The following is a 22,555-nucleotide window of genomic DNA, read 5'->3' as shown; positions in this document are numbered from 1 at the left end:
GATAGGTAGCTTTTACACCTGCACTTATTTGCCATAGATAAAAAGTGTGTCCTGTGAGTCTTGTTGGCTTTATAAATTGTCAACTGTTCGTCTACTTATGTAGGATATACAGATGGCTAATATTCCATGGTTACAGCAAATACTTTCACATGATTCAATTGTCCTTTATTCCTTCGTTTACCAGCATTTATCCTTTATCAGTTTTTGTCTTCTAGCATGTCAATTATAACCTTTCTGTGACTTGAATTCAGGTTATTTTTAGTACACAAAATTGTTGTTGCCCCCATCAATATTTTTTTTGAAGAAATTGACATAAGTTATTATGGTTTTGATTAAGTCTGAGGACACTCAAGTTATTGGTGAAATTGGTGGCTAACAGCCGAAAAACCCAGACCCTCCAAAAGAGTTTTCACAACACTTTTTACCTATGATTATAATGATTTATCATTAATAAATTTAAAATTTATCTCCACCGTCACTTTTGCTATGACTATTGTACCGACACACGATGGCTCACGTGATGAATTGAAACTCAAGTCAAACAATAATAGCATTATTCCTCACTTTTTTAGGTGAGGTTAACTGTTTTTTTTAATTTGATTTTTTGACCAATTAAAAGATAATAAAAAATTTATAAAATCAAATATTTAAGGGTATTTTCATCTTTTCAATAAAATATTAAAAGAAATCATAACAGAACCAAACAAATGGTGGAAAAATGTCATTTTGAAACTTGAAAGGTAGAAAAATGTCGTTCTCCCTATAACATTATAAAATGTGTCAAGAGAATGGTCACAACTGTATGATATTAGCACTCCTCTTAAAATTTTTATAATTAATTGTTATTAAATTAAAAAATTGTGTTAATTAGTAGTACAATTGCCGTAATACTGTTGTAGTATCATAGATTCACAATCCTACAACTTTAGTAGTCTTGGAAAACATTTGACAATAAGTAGATATACATATCACAATTTGATTTGGATTCAAACAAAGCTTTTAATTAGCAGATACATCCAGAATTGCATAGATGATTAAATATGCATGTGCAATGGAAAAATACAGTAAAAAGTCACAACCCCACATGACATGAAGTGTCACAAAGTGTCAACAAAAAGTTGGGCAAAAGAAGAAAGTTTTTATATCATTATATGCTCTTGTGGACAAACTGTCTTCTTCCTTTTAAGATTTTCCGGTGCAGTTGCCAATCAACTGAGCTACCACTTTCATTATTCTCCCATTACACTTCTGCATTTATCTTCAACCTTTCAGGGCACCATTGAAGCTCCTGCATATCATTGGCTGGTAACTTTGGCAAGTTGACACTTCAGTTTTCTAGATTTAAATGTTAAGCACTTTCATTTTAGTTCTCTGAAATTCCATCTGATTTTGCAGGACTAAATGGGAAATGTTCGAGTCATCGCATTCTACATCACAATCTGCTGCATAGCTTTTATTATATCAAAGATTGTTGTTTCTGTCCTCCTTTACCGGAGATGGAAAAGAAAGAACATGGTTTATTCAGATGGATTCTCAGGTAATGATGGCTTGAAGCTGGTTTGCTAGAAGGGAAATGAAGATTTACTAATTTTTTTTTTTTTCCGGGAAAATACAGGTGGGAAGATAGTGATGTTCAGGTCTCCATTCATACAATCTTTAACATCTGATGTATTACTGAAGAAGACACTGAAATTGAGCAACAAAGACATTGTTGGTTCAGGAGGCTTCGGAACAGTTTACAGATTGACGATCAATGAGTCGACAGCCTTTGCCGTGAAAAGACTGCACAGGGGAACTGCAGAGATGGAGAGAGGTTTCGAGAGAGAGGTGGAGGCAATGGGAGATATAAAGCACCGGAATATTGTTACTCTTCATGGATACTGCACTGCCCCTCAATACAATCTTCTCATTTATGAGTTCATGCCTAATGGAAGTTTGGATACATTTCTCCATGGTATGCATGTATAGCTTTCAAAAAAAGAATTTGTTTCTTAGTTTCAGCATATAAATAACGTTCTGAAATTCTTTCTTTTAAAGCACATGAACATGCTAGGAACTTCTCAAACAAGGTCAGAATTTCAGAAATGTAAAAATAACAGATACTCAAGTGTCAAAATCATTCCATGAAAATCAATAAATTTTCTTTTATAATATTACTTGCATGGTTGATTGGAAAGTAGCAAATGATGCAGGAAAATCAGTAAACAAGAAGCATTTAGATTGGCCATCAAGATACAAAATAGCAGTAGGAGCTGCAAGAGGAATAGCATACCTTCATCATGACTGCATCCCCCACATAATCCACAGAGATATCAAGTCAAGCAACATCCTGCTGGATCAAAACATGGAGGCTCGAGTGTCTGATTTTGGACTCGCCACATTGATGGAACCTGAGAAGACTCATGTTTCAACATTAGTAGCCGGAACTTTTGGATACTTGGCTCCTGGTAAAAAACACTACATACATCAAGTCTCTCCCTTACTTGTGGGTGGTTAACTATGTGATATTCTATTAATCAACATCTGTTATTCTTCAGAATATTTTGATACAGGGAGGGCTACAGCAAAAGGTGATGTTTACAGCTTCGGAGTTGTTCTGCTAGAGCTTTTAACAGGAAAGAAACCCATGGATGAAGCATTTCTTGAGGAAGGAACCAAACTTGTGACATGGGTATGTCTTCAACAGTAATAGACTTGACTTGGATGAAATCTTACAATTTGTTGCAACAAGAACTTGACTCATATGACATTGCATCTTCTGCAGACTGATATACTATTTACATCAACTTACAAACTGTTTGTCAATGTTGAAACAGGTCAAAGCAGTTGTCCAGAACAAGAGGGAAGAGTATGTCCTCGACACTTGCCTAGGGGGTTGTCCAACTGATGAGACTAACATTGTATTCAGTATTGCATTAACATGCCTTGAACCAGAACCCTCCGAGAGACCTACAATGGCTGAGGTTGTCAAGATGCTTGAGAAAATTAAGTCAGAAAAAGTTGTAAAAGACAATTAATATATGCTTAATGACCATGCCTTCTCCAAGCAGAAGCCTACCAACTGTTTCCTAGTTAATTGCAGATTATTTTTGTCCCTTCTTTTCTTTTCCTTTCCTTCCAGGAAAATAGTAAAATGTTTCCTCATAATCACAAGCTAGGCAGGAATTAAGCAAGCGTTGAAGCGACTCTGCCAACAGCCACACACACAGACAAAGACAGGCATGGTGCTTCAGATATTTATCAAACTGATCGATCATCAAGCAGAAGTTATTATGAGGACAAGACGTGGCTTAAAGGCACTGAAAAAGGAAAATGTTGCATGATCAAATGGCAGAAAATGTGAGCTATCACAGAACAAAACACATAAAAGGGTTCATGGATTTATGCAGGTTGTACTTATTTCTCAAGAATGAACTTTTCAATTTTCATGGTAGTTAGTACTAGACAGAACCATAAAATAAATTTGTACAGAAGAACAAATTTAGCAAAACATAGGAAAAAAAAGGAAGTTACTCATGGAGGAAAGACATTACTAGTAGAAATGCCTCAATGGATATAATATAATTCAGAATGAGAGATTCTCATCCAAAATCATGGAGGAGCATGTTAAGAAGACAAGATAACATTATATTTGCGGATTACAACGAACAAGCTCAACTCTACAAAAGCACCGTACTTGGTTGAGAAACGCCGCTTTTTCTTTCAATTATCTAACCAGCTTTAAAGTAGTAACACATGCAAATACAACAAAATTTACAGCAGCTCGGTATCAAGAAACTATATTTAAGATACACATTATTTACCATACTCTTATATAAATAGATACAAAAATTTGCAAAAACTAACTTCACTTGAGGATTTTGGCCAGCCCAGTGGCAACTGAGGCTTTCAATGAAGGGGTAACTGAAGCACCTCCAAAAAAGACATCATAAAGGGCAGAAGTGACATTTTCAGACTGAATTGTAGCATCAATGGCAGATGGCAATCCATCTGATGAGATGCAAACCTGGAATCATAATGCATAAAACCTCTGATTGGAATGAGAAGGAGAAAGTTGGAAAAAAGAAGAATACTTGAAAAAGATTTTGTAGCATAATATTAAATTTATGTCAACTATAGTAAACTTACAAGCATCTTGGATGGGCTCAGCCATGTTAAAAAGATGAAAGTTCCTTTCTTAAGAGGCCGTGCTTGGAAGATGCTACGAAATGTGGACAGGGCAGTTTTATCAACTCCTGTGGGTGCTTTTATTCTTGGGGAGATGGCTTCATCCAGAGCTTCCCAGAAAGTTTTTCCATCAATATCTCTGACCAGAACAATCTGTAATGATTTCTCCAAAGAAACTGCAGTATACAGATAATTAGCAACCTCAACTGCACTTAAGATTTAGAAGATATATTAGAACTTTCAAGTATAGGTGCAATAATTGATATCATTTAGTTACCCCGAAAAACTGAGTCAAACAAAGAGGAATCCACTTGAATCTGAGCTGCTGGTCGTCCTTTCCATGCACTCAATTTATCTAATATAGATTGATTGATATATAGTCCTGCAGCATAGACCTTGACACCAATGAAAGCAAAAACCTTCTCCCTGTATCCTGACATTATTGCGGATAATCAAAGTGATTATTCCATAGAGCATTCAAAATAGGACTTCTACAGGCTACACCAGAAATATGTTAAGTGAAACATTTAATAGACAGAGTAAGCCACTACCTGATTTAATAAATGTTTTGATGACTCCATAGCAAGAGATATATATGTAGATATGTATGCATAGTTGTGTATGTGCTTGATCAGCACCCTTATACATGAAAACTTTCACGATATAATGGCTCAAATGACAGGGAACACTAAGTTCCCGATTCTTACTTTTTCCTATACTTTCAAGTGCCACTTCCACATCAATTCATGTGGTGCCTTGAAATTGTTCATGATGATTCTTAAACAAAAGGTATATAATTAATTTTACAACTAAAGTCTAAAGCAACTGACCTGTTCCAAGCAAAGACAATGGACATGAGCAACCTGGCAAACTCAATGACGTCTGAAATTTTACATTAGTTACAGGTTCCTCTGTGTACTCTGCACTTCCAACTGCACATGGATGAAAAGAGAAGGATTTATGAATTCGTGGTGCAAAGTTAATAGCTCTTTTCATAAGTGGAAGCTGTTGATTGGTAATTCTCAATATTGTTTATAACCCTTTTAAGGCTCTGTGCAACACATAATTTGAAGTGAGAGCATCACCGATTGGACTATAAATCATTCAGTCTGCACAAGAATCAGGGTCACTTCATTACTACCACTTTGATGAAAGAAGATACGATTTCTTAGTCTTTCAGCATGCACAAATTCCTCATGTAAAACCTCTCCACAAATAATAATAACAAAATAGAGGTTCATACTCCATTCTACCTAACTCTAACACAACCAAAGAAACTGCTAACCTTATCATGGTTACCAGTAACAAAAAAATGTTAAAATTTTAAGATATAGTGGCCAAAGCAATTAGCAACATGAACTTTAACACAATATATATTAATGGCTGTAATAACCTATATCTTAATCAGAACTGAAAATATGTCCCGTAAAATTATCCACACATTCTCATGACAACTTGTCTGTGTATCATGGTTGAAAATTTTTAAAGGACTTCTCATTCCCCAAAATTTGCTTGCTATGATTTCCTAATTTTCCACCAAAGTGCAGCAAATAAATACTTTGAATACTACATAATGCTTAGTTCTTGCTCTACATTGCCTCTAATACTAATATAAATTATTGGAAAAGCCAAGTCCTTGAGATCAACTCTTCTTCTTTGGCACTATGTTCATGAAACCCGACATAAAATCCACTCCACACAGACAATACTCACAATTAATTCTATCAAAATGTTTAGACAAATTTCCAGCTCCATATACTACATGAGTTGAAACCCATTTTCCCACTACAGAAACCAAAACCAAAATCAAAATTCAGCAACTTTTTCACATGCATGAAAACCAAATCACCAAAAGCATGCATACAAAAGATAAATGCAACTCTGTGAGCAACATGGAGGGACTTGAAGTAGAACATTACCTGAAGAAGCAGCTTTTACAGAGAAATGGGTTTGTCCCATTTTAGGAGAAAATGTTGAATATTGCGAGTAAGATTGGTTCTTGCCAGAAAACACAAGTGGGTTCGAAAATTTTCCCAGAAAAAAGAAACTGGGTTTTGAGTTGCAGGTTTTAGCAGGCATCTGTGAGGAAAAACAAATTGGTTTCGACAATGTTGCTCCTGCTGAAAACATTTTCAGAATTTTGATTCTGCTTTTGAAATGTAAAAGTGTTTTTAGCTCTCTGATTGAAGATGAAAATGGCGGAGTGTTCTATGAAGTTTCATCAACTTGTGAAGCGAGTGAGTACTTATAGGCTGAGTTAATGCACAGTTGGTGAGTTATTTGCACACAATTAAGATGACTAATCCAAGATTTTATTATTGAATTAAATTGGAGATTATGAATGGGATTAACAGCAAAAACAACAAACAAAAAGATTTAAGGATCATACAAACAGCACCACCTAAATTTCGGGCATGGAAATTTCATTGATGTGACTGTGTGAGTTTCGAAATTTATTAAACTTCAAAAAAAAAAAAAAAAAAAAATTGATAAAAAAAGATAATAAAATAAATATTAAATTTTATTTACTTGTAAGGCTGAATACATTTTGTCCTCCAATCTATTGTAAAAAACACTTTTCCCCCTTGATTTTGCAAACACCCCCTGTTACCCCAGTCTTTCAAATTCAGGCGTTAAAACTTAAAACTTAAATGTGAAAAGGTAATTTTGTCAGTTCATACTTCATAAAGTTGTATTAGGTTTTTTCTGTCTCCATAATATTTTATATATGAGGTAAATTGACAAAATTACCCTTTTACGATTAAGTCTTAATGCTTGAACTAAAAAAATGAGGATAATATTGATTGTTTCCAAAACCAAAGGGGGAAAATGTTCTTTCACGATAGAATTGGCGTCAAAATTGAGTCCATCTTACTTGTAATGCCATGCTTAGAAAATAAATATTAAATTTTTTTTTAGTGGGTATATATATATAGGCAACCGAGGTATAAACCCACATTGGAGTCTATCTAAACCTCAGGGTCATAGAATACTCAATAAATCCAATAAACCAAAGTAATTGTACAAATATAATAGGTACCTCTCTTAGTAACTCGAACACNTAATGTGAATACATTTATATTTATATTTCATAACATTTAAAGTAAGTTGGTTTGAGTTTTGAGAATCTACCTTTACAAAGTAATGGAGTTTGTAATTTTGAATTTATAATTTGTAATTTTATTTTTGTTAACAAGTGCCAGGTGGGGGGGTATTTGTAAGTTTTTAAGGGTTTTTTTGTCATTTTTAAAACTTTTGGGTGATCACATAATTTTACAAGGTACCTGAACAGGAATCAGAACCGTTGTTACAGGTTCTGGTTCTAGGTACCTAGGAACCAGAACCGTCGGTTCTGGTTCTGGTTCCAAATTTCAAGGAACCGTCGGTTCCGGTTCTGGTTCCTTCAAAATATGTAGGGTACCCGAAACCGAACACCCCTAGGTATATATATATTAGGGGTGTCTGGTTCTAGGTACCCTGCATTTTTTGAAGGAACCGGAACCGAAACTGACGGTTCCTTGAAATTTGGAACTAGAACCGGAACCGTTGGTTCCGGTTCCTAGGTACCCAGAACCAGAACCTGTAACAATGGTTCCGGTTCTGGGTACCCTGTAGAATTACATGACGCCCAAAAGTTTTTAAAATGATAAAAAAACCCTTAAAAACTTATAAATACCCCCCCCCACCGGGCACTTGTTAAAAAAAATAAAATTACAAATTATAAATTCAAAATTCAAAATTCAAAATTACAAACTCCATTACTTTGTAAAGGTAGATTCTCAAAAGTCAAACCAACTTACTTTAAATGCTATGAAATATAAATATAAATGTATTCATATTACTTTTTCTACAAAAGTTTTTATTTACCCCCTAATCTTTAATTTTATTTTATATTAGTCTCGGTTCCTGATTTCTGGTTCTAGTTTCGGTTCCTAACTATAGGAACCGGAACCGGAACCGCACAGTAACGGTTCCAAAAATTTGGAACCGGAACCTACCCGTTGATGGTCGGCTCTAGGTAGGAACCGGAACCAAACCCCAGGTACCTGCCGGTTCCGGTTCCAATAGGTTCTTTTGAACACCCCTAATATATATAGAGGCAACCGAGGTATCAAGCCCACATTTGAGCATGTCTAAACCCTAGGGTCATGAAATACCCAACAAGCCCAATAAACCAAAGTAATTGCGCAAATATAATAAGTAACTTTCTTAGTAACTCGAACACAAGACCCCAGGGGCGGATCCAGCCTAGTTTTGGCCCACCCTCAATTTTTTTTTAAATACTAATATGTATAATTTCTGGATTTTGATTCACCCTAATAGAAATTTTTTGATACGTTATTACAAGACCCCTAAGTATAGTTAACCCAAGAGTTTGTCATTGATTACCAGAAGAGAGGTAAATATTATATTATTATCAATCATGATATAATCATTAATTGTAGTAAAACTTTAATTTAACGAAACATTGCAGGGATTAAGAAGGATAATTTGGTATCACTGAAAATTACACGTATAAATAAAAATAAATATATCTGTATTTGAATTTTGTTGGAAAGTCTTTCTTGAGTCATTTAAGTTAATCTAATAAAATTAGATCATATATGTGTTATTTTATATCATGATTCAATGTATTTTGTGGGATAATAATATTATATAAATGAAATAGGAAGGCTTCAATGTTTCATTGTGAAAAACTATCAAAAAAAAGGCTAATTATGTAATTAGCAATGTGTAAGCTACTAAATCTTTCAATTAATAAAATTATATAATTATTATACTCTGAAGATATATATTATGATCATAAAAATTTTATATTTTTATGATAGTAATATATATAAAAGAAATTATAATGGTTTTTGACCGTTATTAGTTATTAATTAGTGTCCAGGCATTTATTTATGAATAAAGACATCATCGATAAGGCGATAATATCTTAAAATCAATTTATATTAATTTATTATTACAATTTTATCTTTGTTTAATTAAGTTTTAAAACAATAATGTACTTATATTTAAAACAAATTACAGACCACTATCGCCACCCAGCCATCATCGCCGGTCGTTGTCGAATGTCATTGGGAGTCACCGAGAGTCGACAATATGGCCGTAGATCTGGCTAGAAATGGCCAGAACTATTCTAACCATTTTCTAGCCAAATTGATAGATCTGACTGTTAACGGTCAATTCTGGGCGAAATCTGGCGGTTAACGACCAGATCTATGGCCATCTGGCCGTTTTCGGCCATTGATATGGTCAGAAATGGTCATATCAACAACTCCCAACGATTTATAGCGACTTCTGACGACTCTAGGTGGAGGCTGACGGCCGGCAGTGGCTTGAGGTGGGTGGGGGTGATTTTTTTACAAATTAAAGTTTTATATAAGCTGGGGTGTTTTAACTAAATCTGAAATGTTGGGGGTTAAAAGAAATTATTTAAAAATTAATAATAAAAAAAATTATATTCATATTTAAAAATGAGCGCAATTTAGTAATTAAAATAACATACCCACCAATTTATTCCTCCCAACCAAACATATTAATTTAACATACTTACTGATTTATTCCAACTAACCAAACACATTTTCCTAAAGATTCACAGTAATCTTTAAAATAATTTAACTTTCCATTAATATAACATTCTCAGTAATCCAACATTTCTTGAATCAAACGCATCCTTCAAGTAAGGACTAAACTTAACAAAATTAAACGNCTATGTAAGGATTTACAATGGGAGGGATAGTGTCTTGGATTTTTTGATTTTCTGGGATATAAGATATTTCATACAGACTGTCTACTTTAGAAGAAGATCTAGATAAGCTAGTATTTACAGGTGCAGTAAACGTAGATAAAACTGAAGAGGATTCCATGTTCGTAAGTTCAACCTCTTGGATGTGTAATATCACCTCAAATGGTAAAGATAGCGCAAGACCCGAATATTAAACAAAACATAACATATGAAATAGAGAAAGAAAACATAACCAAAACTTAAAGGAGCCAATATCCGAGGGGAGGTAAACCATTATATATATAATATAATGGTTTTTGACCTTTATTAGTTAATAATTACTAATTATTAATTAGTGTCCAGGCATTATTTATCAATAAAGACATCACCGATAACTGTGTTTACTGACACTCGTAAGACAACGGCTTGAAGGGTGCATATTTCGATGCTCATTAGTAAGTGGCAGTTAATGTGACACTAACAACATGTCCCGTTCTGATTCCTTGCCCTTCGCCCGGGGAAACACTTTTTAGATGTTACTTATATCGAGGGTAATGTTATTTATATTATTTTATATAAAATTTCGATAACATTTTAATATTAATAATAGTTATTATTGATAATATTAAAAGTAATCTATTATCTCAAATTTTTTAAGTATTGTAAAATTATTTGATAATTTTATTTTTGTTATAATTTTATCATTTATTAATAATTTTTTTGAACAATAATATCTTTATTTTAAAATCAATTTATATTAATCTACTATTACAATTTTACCCTTGTTTAATTAAGTTTTAGAACAATAATGCACTTATATTTAAAACAAATTGCACACCACTAGCACCACCCAGCCACCACCGCCGGTCATTGTCGAAAGTCGTTGGGAGTCATTGAGAGTCGACAATATGGCCGTAGATCTGGCTAGAAATGGCCAGAACTATTTTGAGCATTTCCGACCAAATCAATGGATCTTGCTGTTAACGGCCAGTTCTGGGCAAGATCTGGCTGTTAACGATCATATCTATGGTCATTTGGCCGTTTTCGACCATTAATATGGTCGGAAATGGCCATATCAACAACTCCCAACGACTCCTAGCGATTTACAGTGACTTCCAACGACTCTAGGCGGCAGCCAACGGTCGACAGTGGCTTAGGGTGGGTGGGGGTGATTTTTTTACAAATTAAAGTTTTATATAAACTGTGGTGTTTTAACTAAATCTGAAATGTTGAGGGTTAAAAGAAATTGTTTAAAAATTAATAATAAAAATAATATTAGCAATTTAGTAATTAAAATAACATACCCACCAATTTATTCCTCACAACCAAACATATTAATATAACATACCCACCAATTTATTCCAACTAACCAAACACATTTTCCTAAAGATTCCCAATAATCTTTAAGATAATTTAACTTTCTATTAATATAACATTCTCAGTAATCTAACATTTCTTGAACGCACTCTTCAAGTAAGGACTAAACTTAACAAAATTAAACGGACTAAACAAAAACAATTTAACCTAATTGGACTAAATCAAACTTTATAGGGACTAAATTGATATTTCACCACCTATGATGAAAGAGAGATTTAACACTACCAGGAGAAATCAAAGAAACTTATTTTTGTTGAACGAAAATATTTATGTCATAAGGCTACAAAAGACACTAATATCCTAAGATTATTAGGGAAACTTAATAGATAAAAATACTTCATACATAAAAATAAAATAGAAATATTGAAATAGAAAAGCCCAAACATAAAGAATCGTAAGGCCATACACCTTACTTTCATCTTCCATACTTGTCACTTTAATTTCTCATTTTACTATTGTTATTATATTTATTATTATTATTTTTTAATAAATAAAGTGATGGGTACTCTGGTAATTTCAATCTTTAAACATGGAGGACTAAAAAAATCATTTTTCACAAGTAATTATGCTAATTGGAAAGCCCTTGAGTTATAAACTTTTATGGCAGCAAAATCCCACCATAAATTATTAGCATTTAATTCAAGAATGATCCAACGGCAGGAGAACAATGATAAGTCAGCATCACGTGGGCGCCTGCCTTTTCGCCTCTTTTATTCTTCGTCTCTTTCCGTGTCCTAACTCAAACGGCTCTCCACTCTATGAATGTAGCCGTTACCACTCACCTTTTCCCCTCTCTTTAAATTCCCCCTTCTCCCTTCCTTTCTTTTCATTCATTTCCAAAACAATGCCTAAATCAGCGTTCTTCTTCCTTTTCTACTTCTCTTTCTCTTTCTCTTTCATTTCAGGTATTTTCGTTACTCTCTCTTTCAACTCCTGCATTTCAGTTTACTTTCCTGTTAATTCTACTGTACTTACGTACCATCAAAAGTTGCTTTATTTGCATTCTTTCCCCTTTTTGCTTTCTGCTTGTTTTCAAATTTAGCTCAATGTCAAGTCAGGTTAACTTTTATGAAAGAGGAGTGTTAGTCGGGAGTCATGAATGCGGCAATTATTGGTTTTCTCACATTTTTTTTTATCTTATTTCATTTAAAATGGATGTGTTTCGAAGACAGTTAACATAATCGTACTCAGGATTGTTGCTAGCACTCCTCCTTATTGAAAGTCTTGTCTTGACATCTTTAATTGTTTGTCATGTTTCGCCTTTTTCTTATTTTGGTTGTTGTTTAATTGTTATGTAATTGTGGGTTATGTTATCGGATAATGTTATCGACTTTTGATAATCATTTGATCGATATATTAAATAATGTAACAGGATTCATGTCGATCCAATAATTATCAAATATTGCTAACGTTATTGAATCGATAGAATAGAAAAATTCCATAATCATTAGTTATTAGTCAATAATTCACTATGTTATCAAACTATTACGTTACGTCAAAACTCTCAGTTTCTTTGTTGTTAATTATTATTCCTATCAAATTATAAGCCTCTAATTATTCTTATCAGATTCTTTGGCTATGACTAATTGGACTAATGGACAGCAGCAGCAGGTAAAATCAAACTTATTAACCCCAATAAAAGATAAAATTAATAATTAAGTTAACGAACTTCTTTTATGAATGGATTTGTGAATTTGAAATTTGCAATATTGCAGAAAACATGGTGTGTGGCAAAGCCTTCCTCGGACCAGGCCTCTCTTCTCGCAAATATCAATTATGCATGCGCTCATGTCGATTGCGGAATTTTGCAGAAAGGTTGCCCTTGCAGCACTCCGGATAATCTAATGAACCGCGCCTCCATAGCCATGAATCTCTACTACCAAGCTTATGGACGGAACCACTGGAATTGCGACTTCAGGAACTCTGCTCTCGTTGTCGTCACAAATCCAAGTAAGTTGAATTATGTCTATCCAATAAAATCATATTCATGCCTGAGATTGGGAAGTAAGACAAGGTGTTTTGGCTGATTTGCAGGTTATGGTAACTGCATCTATGCATAGTAGTTGGAGTAAGAAAGTGAAGTTGGCCTTGAAAAATATAATTTTTAGGGTAATTTAATTAGTTGTTAAATATCTATGAATTAATGAAAGTAGTTTGTAATTCTCTAATAGATGCAATATATTGTTGTTTAGAAACAGCAAAACAAACTCTAATTTGCAGGTTGAGTGAAAACGTTTTCTTTTTCATTGCCTCCACTTTTCTTAATTTTCATCCTAAATTTAGTTAAATTCTATATTTTTTTTATACATCCATTTTTTGTCAAGTTAATACAGAATACAGTTTATTTAATAATAGAAATTATAAGAAAGTTTTAGGTGAGATAAATGTATATTACATTACCTAGAGGAATGAAATTTAAAATAAATATATATGTGATAAGATTTTATTAGATGAATATATAGATGATGTGATATGTTCGTTTCACCTAAAACTTTCTCTTTATATGAGACATTTATATATGTTTATGAACATATTACTTGTGCATTTATAAAAGAAAAGTCTTAGGTGGGACGAGCGTATTACGTCATCTATATATTTATCTAATAATATTTTATCATATATATTTTTATTTTAAATTTATATGAGATTGAATTTTTATACATATATTTATTTCATTTAAGATTTCTTTTTATGTATATGAGCTATGAGGTATTTATACGCTCTCTTAAACATAGCACTTATGCGTTTTGACATAAAGAGAGAGTTTTAGTTGGGACGGACGTATTATATCACCTATACACACCTATTGAATAGAATTACATCATATATGGATTTATTTTAAAAATCTCTAATCAAATGATTAGATGAACGAAATTTAAAATAAATATACGTGATGAGATTTTATTAGATTAGCGTATAGATGATGAGGTATGTTTGTCTCACCTATGACTTTCCTTTTATATATAAGATGCTATACATGTTTATAAATATAAATGTCACTTGTACGTTTTGATATAAAAATATATACATGATATATATGTTATCTAAAACTTTTTTTTATTTTTTATACATTACATATTTTATTTATATATATGCTTATAAAAGTAAATTTCATGGGCTATGAGTCCTTTAATTCTGGATTTATGTAACATGAGTTATTATCCATAGGAGGATATTTATTTTAAAAATTAAATAAAAAATTATACAAGTTTTATTTGTATCAATAAATGGATACATTTATCAATTCAAATACTATTTAACTAATAAATGAACAATTGTTTAAATAAATAGACACTTTTTCATATACATATTTTAAAAATGTCATTTAAATGATAAATGTGTCCGTTTATTGATACAAATAAAATTTGTATTATTTTTCTTTTATTTAAAAAAATAAATATCCTCCAAATAATAATACCCCAGGTAACATTAGTTGTTAAGCTATCAGATTTTGTAACTAATTATATGTAAACAACTAAATTAAGTAATGTTAATCAGAGTATAATATTCCACTTCACCAACAACCAAATCATCACGTGTATGCTTACATAATTAATAGTGATCTTTTCAGTATTTCAATAATAAAATCAATAAAAATATTCAAACATAGACAAGATCTGACCCCCTTATTTATTAATTATTACAATTTAATTTAAAATCTTTTTTTAAATTTTAATCTACCCATCCAAAATAACTGGCAGGTAGACCCTAATGGATGAATGAAGTATATATATAAATTATATATTGTACGTATTTAATTGAAATAATATTTTGAAATGAAGATTTGGTCTGACCCACTTGATATGACTGTCTAAAAATCAAGCTTGAGAATTGAGACAATGTTACAACTACATTTATTTTTTTAAATTCGAAATTATTGGATTCTCATGTATCATCCAGAATATACTGGCCATACTCCCAAGAAAATATAAAATATATTGTATTATTATACTCAAGTTTTGAAGTGAGTTAAAATATTACGCTGTAGTTACTGATATTGGTATAGAAATAATTTTCATGTAATCATAAAAAAAAAAAAATTTGGTTCCAACTTAGACATATTATAAATAAGAATAAAATTTATATCAAGTTATAATTTTTTTAAGTTTCGCCTTAAGAAATTTATTTATACATAGTAATAATTGTATGTATATTATAAAAATATATATATTATGTTACATTAAATGTTTAAGATGAAATAAAATATTTAACTAAAGTTGTTTGAGACAATGATTTATGTTTTAGAGTTATTACCATATCTTTTATCTTGCAGATATGTAATAAGTCGCCAACATAAACACCTTCTTGTTGAAGCCAAAATATTTATAACTGCATGCCTGAAGCTTCTTGGCATAAAACTTTTGGTATTTTTGTACTATATTCATCATCAGGATTATCTCCTCCCTCTTATTGTCTAATTCCAATAATGATTCCTTCTTCAGTTAAAGCATGAACGACTTGTTGCTAATTTGGATGGTTAAAGAATATATTAATATCTATTTGATTAGTGTAGTGAAGTTGTTGAATTTGATCACTTATTTTATAATGACTCTTTCATATTCATTTTGCATACTATCAAAACAATAATTCTTGTAACTACACCCCTATTAAGTTATAACCAGGGGTGGATCCAGCCACTTTTTGGGTGGGCCATGACCCACTCTCAAATTCTTTTTTTTAAATATTAATATGTATAATTTATATATTTTGTCCCACCCTAACAAAAATATTAATAGATAAAAGTATTACCGTATAATTAATTTTTACTTTAGCCCACCCTAGTAAAAATTTCTGAATCTATCACTGGTTATAACCTCCTTATAGTAATAAATTTAGTTGGTTCAACATTATAACTATAGAGATTCTATAATAATCCGATCATTTATTTATGTCATCTCCAATAGAGCTAGGCTAGGCTAGGTTTACAACAATTTAAAAAATTTATGGATAAGTTAAGATAGATTTTAAAATAGGCTGAGTTGCAGTCTGGCTGTCTAGGTGAGATTTGGTTAAAAACCAAGTTTTTTTTTTTAATCAAATTGAATTTTTTAATCTATTTTATGTTATTTAACATTGATATTTATATATATATACTTTCCATGACTTTAGGGGTTTTGATTTTCATTCCTCTCAATTACTAATAAGGATAATTATATTAGAAGAGTATATCTATATTAATTTCAGGGTCGTAAAGGATTTGTCGAGGTGTGCGCAAGATGCAGATACTCTTGATCACTAAAAAAAAAAAATATTAATTCTTTTAACCTCTAAACCACATTTTTTCAAAGAAAACAAATTGCCCATCCCACAATTCATGACAATTTAACCCAAAAAAAAAAAAAAACATTCATGTTAAAATTCATACTCACCCATTTATATCTTGTTTTGATGTCTCTTTCTGTTTTTTAATTTCTTAAATTCAAAATAATTTTGTTTCTCTTCTTAACAATTATAAAAATAGACTTTATTAATATGATTTTCTTACATCAACAAGATTAGATAATATATATAATTTATATAAATTTCTAAAGTTCATTTTAATAACATGATAAAGATGCTTATGATGCAAGGAGCAAAATGTTATCATTCTTCAACGATTAATCTAATTATACAAATCCCACATTTTAAGAATAATCATGAACCCCTTTTAAATTTGATGAACAATCCTTTTCTGAAATTTCTTGAAATTCATCAGATTTTTTAAATTTTTTAAAAGAAATTAAACCATAATTTTAGAACCATTAAGCGCATCACACAGAAAGCAAAATAAGATATTCCAAGGATCGACCAAACAGTGAATGGCTGAAAAATAAACACAAAAACTAAAACCAGTTATATAAATAAATAAATAAATAAAGGTTGAGACTTTAACATTACGTCCTTCAATTTTGACCACCAGCTAAACAATTTGGCATGGAACGGATTTGATATTGACTCACAGATAAGGTCTGTTCATTCATGTCCTTTCTTACATACATTTAAAGAAACAAGTGAACAGCACAAAATCTCTTGTCCAACCCCTGACAAAACCCAAGTCTCAACTCACCTCTCTCTACTGATAATAACACATGTTTTTATGTCCTATGTGGGTTTCATTCTACCACTCAATATTAATACCCCATTTGAGTTCATTATGAAGAGTAAAACTTAACACGCAAATCCCTTATTCGGACTTTTTTTTTTATTCTTTTTCATGTTTTGTTCACTACCCAGTTGGTGATTTGGTGTTGTTTTTATTGTTAATGGGAGTTTCAGCTTGATTTTCTACCTGGGTTCTTGAAATTTGGTGGCTTTTTTGTTCATTGGCTTTCTGGGAATTGTTTGTTGAGAATGATGTCAATGACATGCAGCAATCTTGATTTTGGAAGAAGTGTGCTTGATTTGGTGGCTTGTGGGTGTTCTTCTAATGCCTCCATTGATAGGTCTTGGGTTAGAAGTTATGCAAAGAGTGTTTCTAGGAGAAGTAGTAGACATTTTGGTGCTAAAAGATTGGTCTTTTGCAAGCAAAACCTTGCTCGGTGCCGGGTTTATTCCACTAAAACACCTGAAACTTTGCTTAATGGTAGTGTTTTTTGATGGCTAAGTGTTGTTTTTAGTTGATTTACTAATTGGTTTTATCCAATATGTTGTCTTCCTTATTGCCGTTGTATTGGTGTTTGTTGTTTTAATAGCTTGGTAATGGCCGTGTTTGTATTAGTATAAGATAGTTTCAATTTGTTTTAATAAAGTTTAATTGTTTTTGTTGTTGTTATGATGGCAAGTTATTGAATTTGGTTTACTTGTGGAATTAATACAGGGGTTAGTCAAGGTCCGCCACCAGTTCTGGATTTGAAGAAAGAGGCAAGAAGTCCAGTTTCACTGTCAAACGTATTTGAAGTGGTTGCTGATGACCTCCGGACTCTCAATCAAAATCTCCAATCGGTGAGTGTTTCTTTGAAAATGTTTTTGATATTGTCTAGTGTGAGAAAGCTACTTATCTTTTACTTTTGGAGTGATGTTATGTATTGTTATTAAGTATGCTTTAATGCTATGGAGAAGGTTTTTGTTTAAAACAATTTAAAGCTGAAGCTAGTGTTTTACTTCTGTTTTTTGTGAATATTGACTGGTGCCTGCTGAGCTCAATTACAGTTTGCTCTTATATGAAAGATGAAATTCAGTTTGAATAAAATAGAAGAAAGGTCTCTTATTCAATTGAATGCTGTTAACTTCTGCTGGAATTTGGGGTAATAGCCATTGTGGTAGAGGTTTTTACTGCACCAAATTAATTTCTTGATACTAACATTAATATTGCATATAATATGGAGTTGTTCTTAGTTGTATTGTCTCTTCAGATAAGACTCTGGGTCTGGTCCATTGATTTCTTCATGTTGTATTCATTTCTGTCGTTCTCTTTGATATATTTTTCTTAGACGCTACTTTAGGTTAGTTAGTTTAGCAAGTGCAGCTGCTATTACTTAATGATGGTGTCTCATAGCTGACTAAGCGTAATATTTTGCTTCTGATTGAGTAAAGGTCTCATGTGTTTTGCAATTTATTGAACATATGTTGATGAAAGTAAGAGTGGCCCTTGATACCTGTTTAACCCTTTGTGTTTTATTATGTAGCTCATTTTTATGTTCCTGTGGTTATATTTATGATAATCCATTTGCAATTGCACGACTAGTGCACCATTTATACTTGAAGCTGAGTATATTTTTATTTTCTTATTGAATTGTAAATTGTATATCTGATGATGATGCTTTGTTAGATTGTTGGTGCAGAAAACCCAGTTCTTATGTCTGCAGCTGAGCAGATCTTTGGTGCTGGTGGTAAGCGAATGAGACCAGCTTTGGTGTTCCTGGTGTCAAGAGCAACAGCAGAAATGGTTGGATTGAAGTAAGCAATATTCAGAACTGTTTGTTAACTCATGAAATTCTGTAAAACAAATCGGAGATTCATTGTGTACTGCTTTCTTTCAGTGATCTTACTACAGAGCATCGTCGATTAGCCGAGATCATTGAGATGATCCATACTGCAAGCTTAATACATGATGATGTATTAGATGAAAGTGACATGAGAAGAGGTATGTGTTACATCAAGATCTTTTATAAAAATGTTATAGATGCCTTTTTCTGCTGTTCCAGTCTTTATACTCCTAATAAGCAAAAACCTAACAGATATCTGCAGCTTGTTGCATTTTGGAGTGTCCAAATGCACCTAATATATTTGTCAAGTATCGGTACCTTGAAGTTTGATTAACATAGATTTCCTATGTATCTAATTTGTTACAAGTTAACAAATTTTCATCTGCAACGTTTGGTGTTCTCTTTTAGGCCATATGAACACTTTAATGATTAGTGATTAATTTTGTCTGTAGAAACCAATGTGTTAGCTTCTATAACCTAATTTTGGGCTTTGCTCCTAATTTTAGCGTTATTTTGAAGGATGGCAAAGGAGCAGTGTGAAATAAATCACATGAATCATATTAACCCCTAGGGTTGGGCTAAGTGGTAAAAGTCCTCGGTTTCAACTAAGAGGTTTAGGATTAAAATCCCACTGGGGTCACATACTTGGGATACTATTCTACCAGTTCCTGAGCTATGAAGATTGTAGAATCTGGATGTAGTTCTAAATATAGAACTCGATGAACTTAGCAAACATTTGAGGCATTTTCAGATATTAAAAAAAGAAAAAAGATCATGTCAAGATCTTGGGGACATACTTGCTGTAATAATCCTTCTGGGTACTTAAAATCGATTGTTTATGTGTATTGTATTCTGAAATTTGTAAATGTAATCAATTGATGGTATAGTCCATGATAAATCCCTTCTCTTTCCTTGTGACTTCGGCTTTATCAGTGATACTTGGTCTACCGTTGTAAACCAGTATATTTCATGTCAGTTGTGCTACCACATTTTGTATCTCTGACATGTTATGGTTTCTCCCCTTACATTCAAACTTTTATCTCTTCACATAATTTGGACTAATTGCTCTTTATATGCAGGGAAGGAAACTGTTCACCAAATATATGGCACAAGAGTAGCGGTACTGGCTGGGGACTTCATGTTTGCTCAGTCTTCGTGGTACCTCGCAAATCTTGAAAATCTTGAAGTGATTAAGCTCATTAGTCAGGTATCCTGACACTCCATCACTTTTTGTCCAAAAAGTTCAGTATCCACTTTTTGATGGTTCTGTGTTTTATAAAGCCTGTCAATTCTCAAATTACATTTTGGGGCGCCATAAAGTAGGTGCACTTTGTGATATTTTTGTTGAATTAGTTTCATGCTTATCAACCTAAGTATTGTGACAGGTTATTAAAGATTTTGCAAGTGGTGAAATAAAGCAAGCGTCTAGCTTGTTTGACTGTGACGTTGAACTTGAAGAATATCTACTCAAGAGCTACTATAAAACAGCCTCCTTAATTGCTGCTAGTACCAAGGGAGCTGCTGTTTTTAGTGGGGTTGATAGTAGTGTGACAAATCAAATGTATGAATACGGTAAAAATCTTGGTCTGTCCTTCCAAGTAGTTGATGACATATTGGATTTCACTCAGTCGGCAGAGCAGCTGGGGAAGCCAGCTGGCAGTGATCTGGCAAAAGGGAACCTGACTGCACCGGTAATTTTTGCTCTAGAGAAAGTGCCAAAATTGAGAGAGATTATTGAATCCGAATTCTGTGAGACAGGTTCCCTTGAAGAAGCCATTGAATTGGTAAAGACTTGCGGAGGCATTGAGAGAGCACAAGAATTAGCAAAAGAGAAGGCCGATCTTGCAATCCAGAATCTCCAAAATCTGCCTCGAAGTGCCTTTCGATCAGGCCTTGAGGAAATGGTGTTGTTTAATCTTGAACGAATCGTTTAGTTAAAAGTATTTCGTAGTACAAGCTACTTCCTAATTGAAAACCATCCTCGACGAGTTGCTTACAAGGAAAATAACTAAAATCTCTACTAGTATGACATGCACTCTTGTCGAACCTTAGTGGGTTACCCGAAGACAAGCTGCTTATAACCAGTTGTATATCATAAAAGGTATTGAGCTATGACCCCAGCTCATAATATTGTTTGTTCAAGCACACATTTTTTATTTGGATATAATTTACTCCCATTGTTGTACAGCAAAGTTTTGAGCTCATCAATAATGTCATGTTATTCTTCCTGTAACCTTTTTTTAGTCAAATAATAGTACAAGCTACGGTTTTAGCTCAGACTGCTGTATACTGTCATGTAAATACATCACTGATAGAGCTCACACTGCTGCACACACCCCCCTAGTAAATAAGTTTAGAGGACGAATAGTTACCTGGTTAAACTCGAGGAAGAATTTGACCGAAGTAGCTAATTCTTGTTTTGATGCTTGAAAATGTTCGGCTTGTAAGCGAAAAATCCAGGATCACCATTTGTAGAAGCTTTTGCAGTATGTTAGGGGGGTTAATGCTTACTGTTATACAGGCAAGGCAACATAAATTAGAATAATTGGATTGTGATGTGACAATGGAACAACAGTAACTATCTAATGAACACTTAAAGGCAAGGCAGTCATTTTGATTTTGAAAGCCTTATGCTAAGCGTTTACTACAAAATTCCTGTATCCTCTTGAAGATTATAATTTCTTTTTTTAAATTTTTGATGATTTTATTGAAAGTTTCTTTAGATGCGAGATTATATATAAGTGTACGAGTACGATTATATTCATGTCAAGGATCAATTATTTTTGGGAATCTTCACTGGCAAAGACCGTTGTTTTCCATTTTCCAAAGACCGGGGGGTTCAACGAAGATTCTAGTTTTGAACTAGAATTTGCAGTTGAGGATGGAGGATCAAAAAAGAATTATTAGATGTAAATATGAGATTAATGCACATAAAGCCGACATGTGGCATGAAAATGCTGGAGTGAGTTGGAAATTAATCCATAAACTCGCTAAAATTTACAAGAGTTCACTATAATTTCCTCCTAAGGCATCATAAAAGAATAATTTCCCCTGAAGTAACAATTTACCGTTATAGTTAATGTTTCAGATATTTACTAATACATTTTATACTTAATCAGTTCAATTAAACAGTGAAACCCTAACTAATACTAACAATATACAGTAAATTTATTATTCATGATGTATAAAGGGGGAAAATTATTATTTACTGATACCTAGGGAGAGTTTAATAAAATCAATTAAACAATTAATATTATATATATATATATATATATTTATTTATTTATTTACTTTTTGGAAAAAGAAGAAGAGAAGTTACGGGCCTTGGCCCATACTATTAATTATAAAAGTTTATGAGCCCAGTGTAAAACCGTCCACT

At 32.5% G+C, this 22,555-nt stretch overlaps 4 protein-coding genes across 5 annotated transcripts; 3 read left to right on the top strand and 1 right to left on the bottom strand.

Moving 5' to 3' along the window:
- The first annotated feature begins 1,144 nt into the window (after positions 1–1,144).
- LOC116125223 (receptor-like serine/threonine-protein kinase At1g78530) lies at positions 1,145–3,096 on the top strand. 2 transcript variants are annotated; one of them, XM_031410948.1, is made up of 6 exons: positions 1,145–1,305; positions 1,396–1,537; positions 1,616–1,954; positions 2,193–2,447; positions 2,538–2,671; positions 2,817–3,096. In XM_031410948.1, the coding sequence occupies exons 2-6, from the start codon at positions 1,402–1,404 to the stop codon at positions 3,015–3,017; spliced, it is 1,065 nt and encodes a 354-aa protein (XP_031266808.1). In that variant the 5' UTR covers positions 1,145–1,305; positions 1,396–1,401; the 3' UTR covers positions 3,018–3,096. The 2 variants fall into 2 exon arrangements, with proteins under 2 accessions (XP_031266808.1, XP_031266809.1); XM_031410949.1 differs by having other exon boundaries at positions 1,168–1,314.
- Positions 3,097–3,742: 646 nt separating this feature from the next.
- LOC116125224 (fatty-acid-binding protein 3, chloroplastic) lies at positions 3,743–6,407 on the bottom strand. The gene is made up of 5 exons (XM_031410950.1): positions 6,087–6,407; positions 4,998–5,099; positions 4,445–4,600; positions 4,129–4,343; positions 3,743–4,006 (listed from the first exon to the last, which is right to left on the bottom strand). Exons 1-5 carry the CDS (start codon positions 6,295–6,297, stop codon positions 3,848–3,850), a joined length of 843 nt encoding a protein of 280 aa, XP_031266810.1. The 5' UTR covers positions 6,298–6,407; the 3' UTR covers positions 3,743–3,847.
- Positions 6,408–12,090: 5,683 nt separating this feature from the next.
- On the top strand, positions 12,091–13,376 carry LOC116125226 (glucan endo-1,3-beta-D-glucosidase). Its single transcript, XM_031410953.1, has 4 exons — positions 12,091–12,177; positions 12,840–12,883; positions 12,988–13,222; positions 13,307–13,376. Exons 1-4 carry the CDS (start codon positions 12,117–12,119, stop codon positions 13,330–13,332), a joined length of 366 nt encoding a protein of 121 aa, XP_031266813.1. The 5' UTR covers positions 12,091–12,116; the 3' UTR covers positions 13,333–13,376.
- A 3,867-nt stretch (positions 13,377–17,243) lies between these two features.
- On the top strand, positions 17,244–21,453 carry LOC116125242 (solanesyl diphosphate synthase 1, chloroplastic-like). The gene is made up of 6 exons (XM_031410969.1): positions 17,244–17,834; positions 18,069–18,193; positions 19,020–19,147; positions 19,231–19,334; positions 20,256–20,383; positions 20,562–21,453. The coding sequence occupies exons 1-6, from the start codon at positions 17,603–17,605 to the stop codon at positions 21,108–21,110; spliced, it is 1,266 nt and encodes a 421-aa protein (XP_031266829.1). The 5' UTR covers positions 17,244–17,602; the 3' UTR covers positions 21,111–21,453.
- The last annotated feature ends 1,102 nt before the right edge of the window (positions 21,454–22,555 follow it).

The sequence above is a fragment of the Pistacia vera genome, unplaced genomic scaffold (assembly GCF_008641045.1).
Source record: "Pistacia vera cultivar Batoury unplaced genomic scaffold, PisVer_v2 Contig161, whole genome shotgun sequence".
Classification (NCBI taxonomy): Eukaryota; Viridiplantae; Streptophyta; class Magnoliopsida; order Sapindales; family Anacardiaceae; genus Pistacia; species Pistacia vera.
Note: the sequence above shows the minus strand (reverse complement) of the source record. Positions and strands in the feature narration are given on the sequence as shown.

Excerpts from the sequence above, each read along its gene's own strand:
- LOC116125223 (XM_031410948.1), top strand. The coding sequence starts at position 1,402 with ATGGGAAATGTTCGAGTCATCGCATTCTACATCACAATCTGCTGCATA. Across the intron at positions 1,955-2,192 it reads TTTGGATACATTTCTCCATG|GAAAATCAGTAAACAAGAAG; the intron begins GTATGCATGTAT and ends CAAATGATGCAG. Across the intron at positions 2,448-2,537 it reads TTTTGGATACTTGGCTCCTG|AATATTTTGATACAGGGAGG; the intron begins GTAAAAAACACT and ends GTTATTCTTCAG.
- LOC116125224 (XM_031410950.1), bottom strand. The coding sequence starts at position 6,297 with ATGTTTTCAGCAGGAGCAACATTGTCGAAACCAATTTGTTTTTCCTCA. Across the intron at positions 4,344-4,444 it reads GTTTGACTCAGTTTTTCGGG|TTTCTTTGGAGAAATCATTA; the intron begins GTAACTAAATGA and ends TGTATACTGCAG. Across the intron at positions 4,007-4,128 it reads TGAGCCCATCCAAGATGCTT|GTTTGCATCTCATCAGATGG; the intron begins GTAAGTTTACTA and ends TTATGATTCCAG.
- LOC116125226 (XM_031410953.1), top strand. The coding sequence starts at position 12,117 with ATGCCTAAATCAGCGTTCTTCTTCCTTTTCTACTTCTCTTTCTCTTTC. Across the intron at positions 12,178-12,839 it reads CTCTTTCTCTTTCATTTCAG|ATTCTTTGGCTATGACTAAT; the intron begins GTATTTTCGTTA and ends TATTCTTATCAG. Across the intron at positions 12,884-12,987 it reads CTAATGGACAGCAGCAGCAG|AAAACATGGTGTGTGGCAAA; the intron begins GTAAAATCAAAC and ends GCAATATTGCAG.
- LOC116125242 (XM_031410969.1), top strand. The coding sequence starts at position 17,603 with ATGATGTCAATGACATGCAGCAATCTTGATTTTGGAAGAAGTGTGCTT. Across the intron at positions 18,194-19,019 it reads TCAATCAAAATCTCCAATCG|ATTGTTGGTGCAGAAAACCC; the intron begins GTGAGTGTTTCT and ends ATGCTTTGTTAG. Across the intron at positions 19,335-20,255 it reads TGAAAGTGACATGAGAAGAG|GGAAGGAAACTGTTCACCAA; the intron begins GTATGTGTTACA and ends CTTTATATGCAG.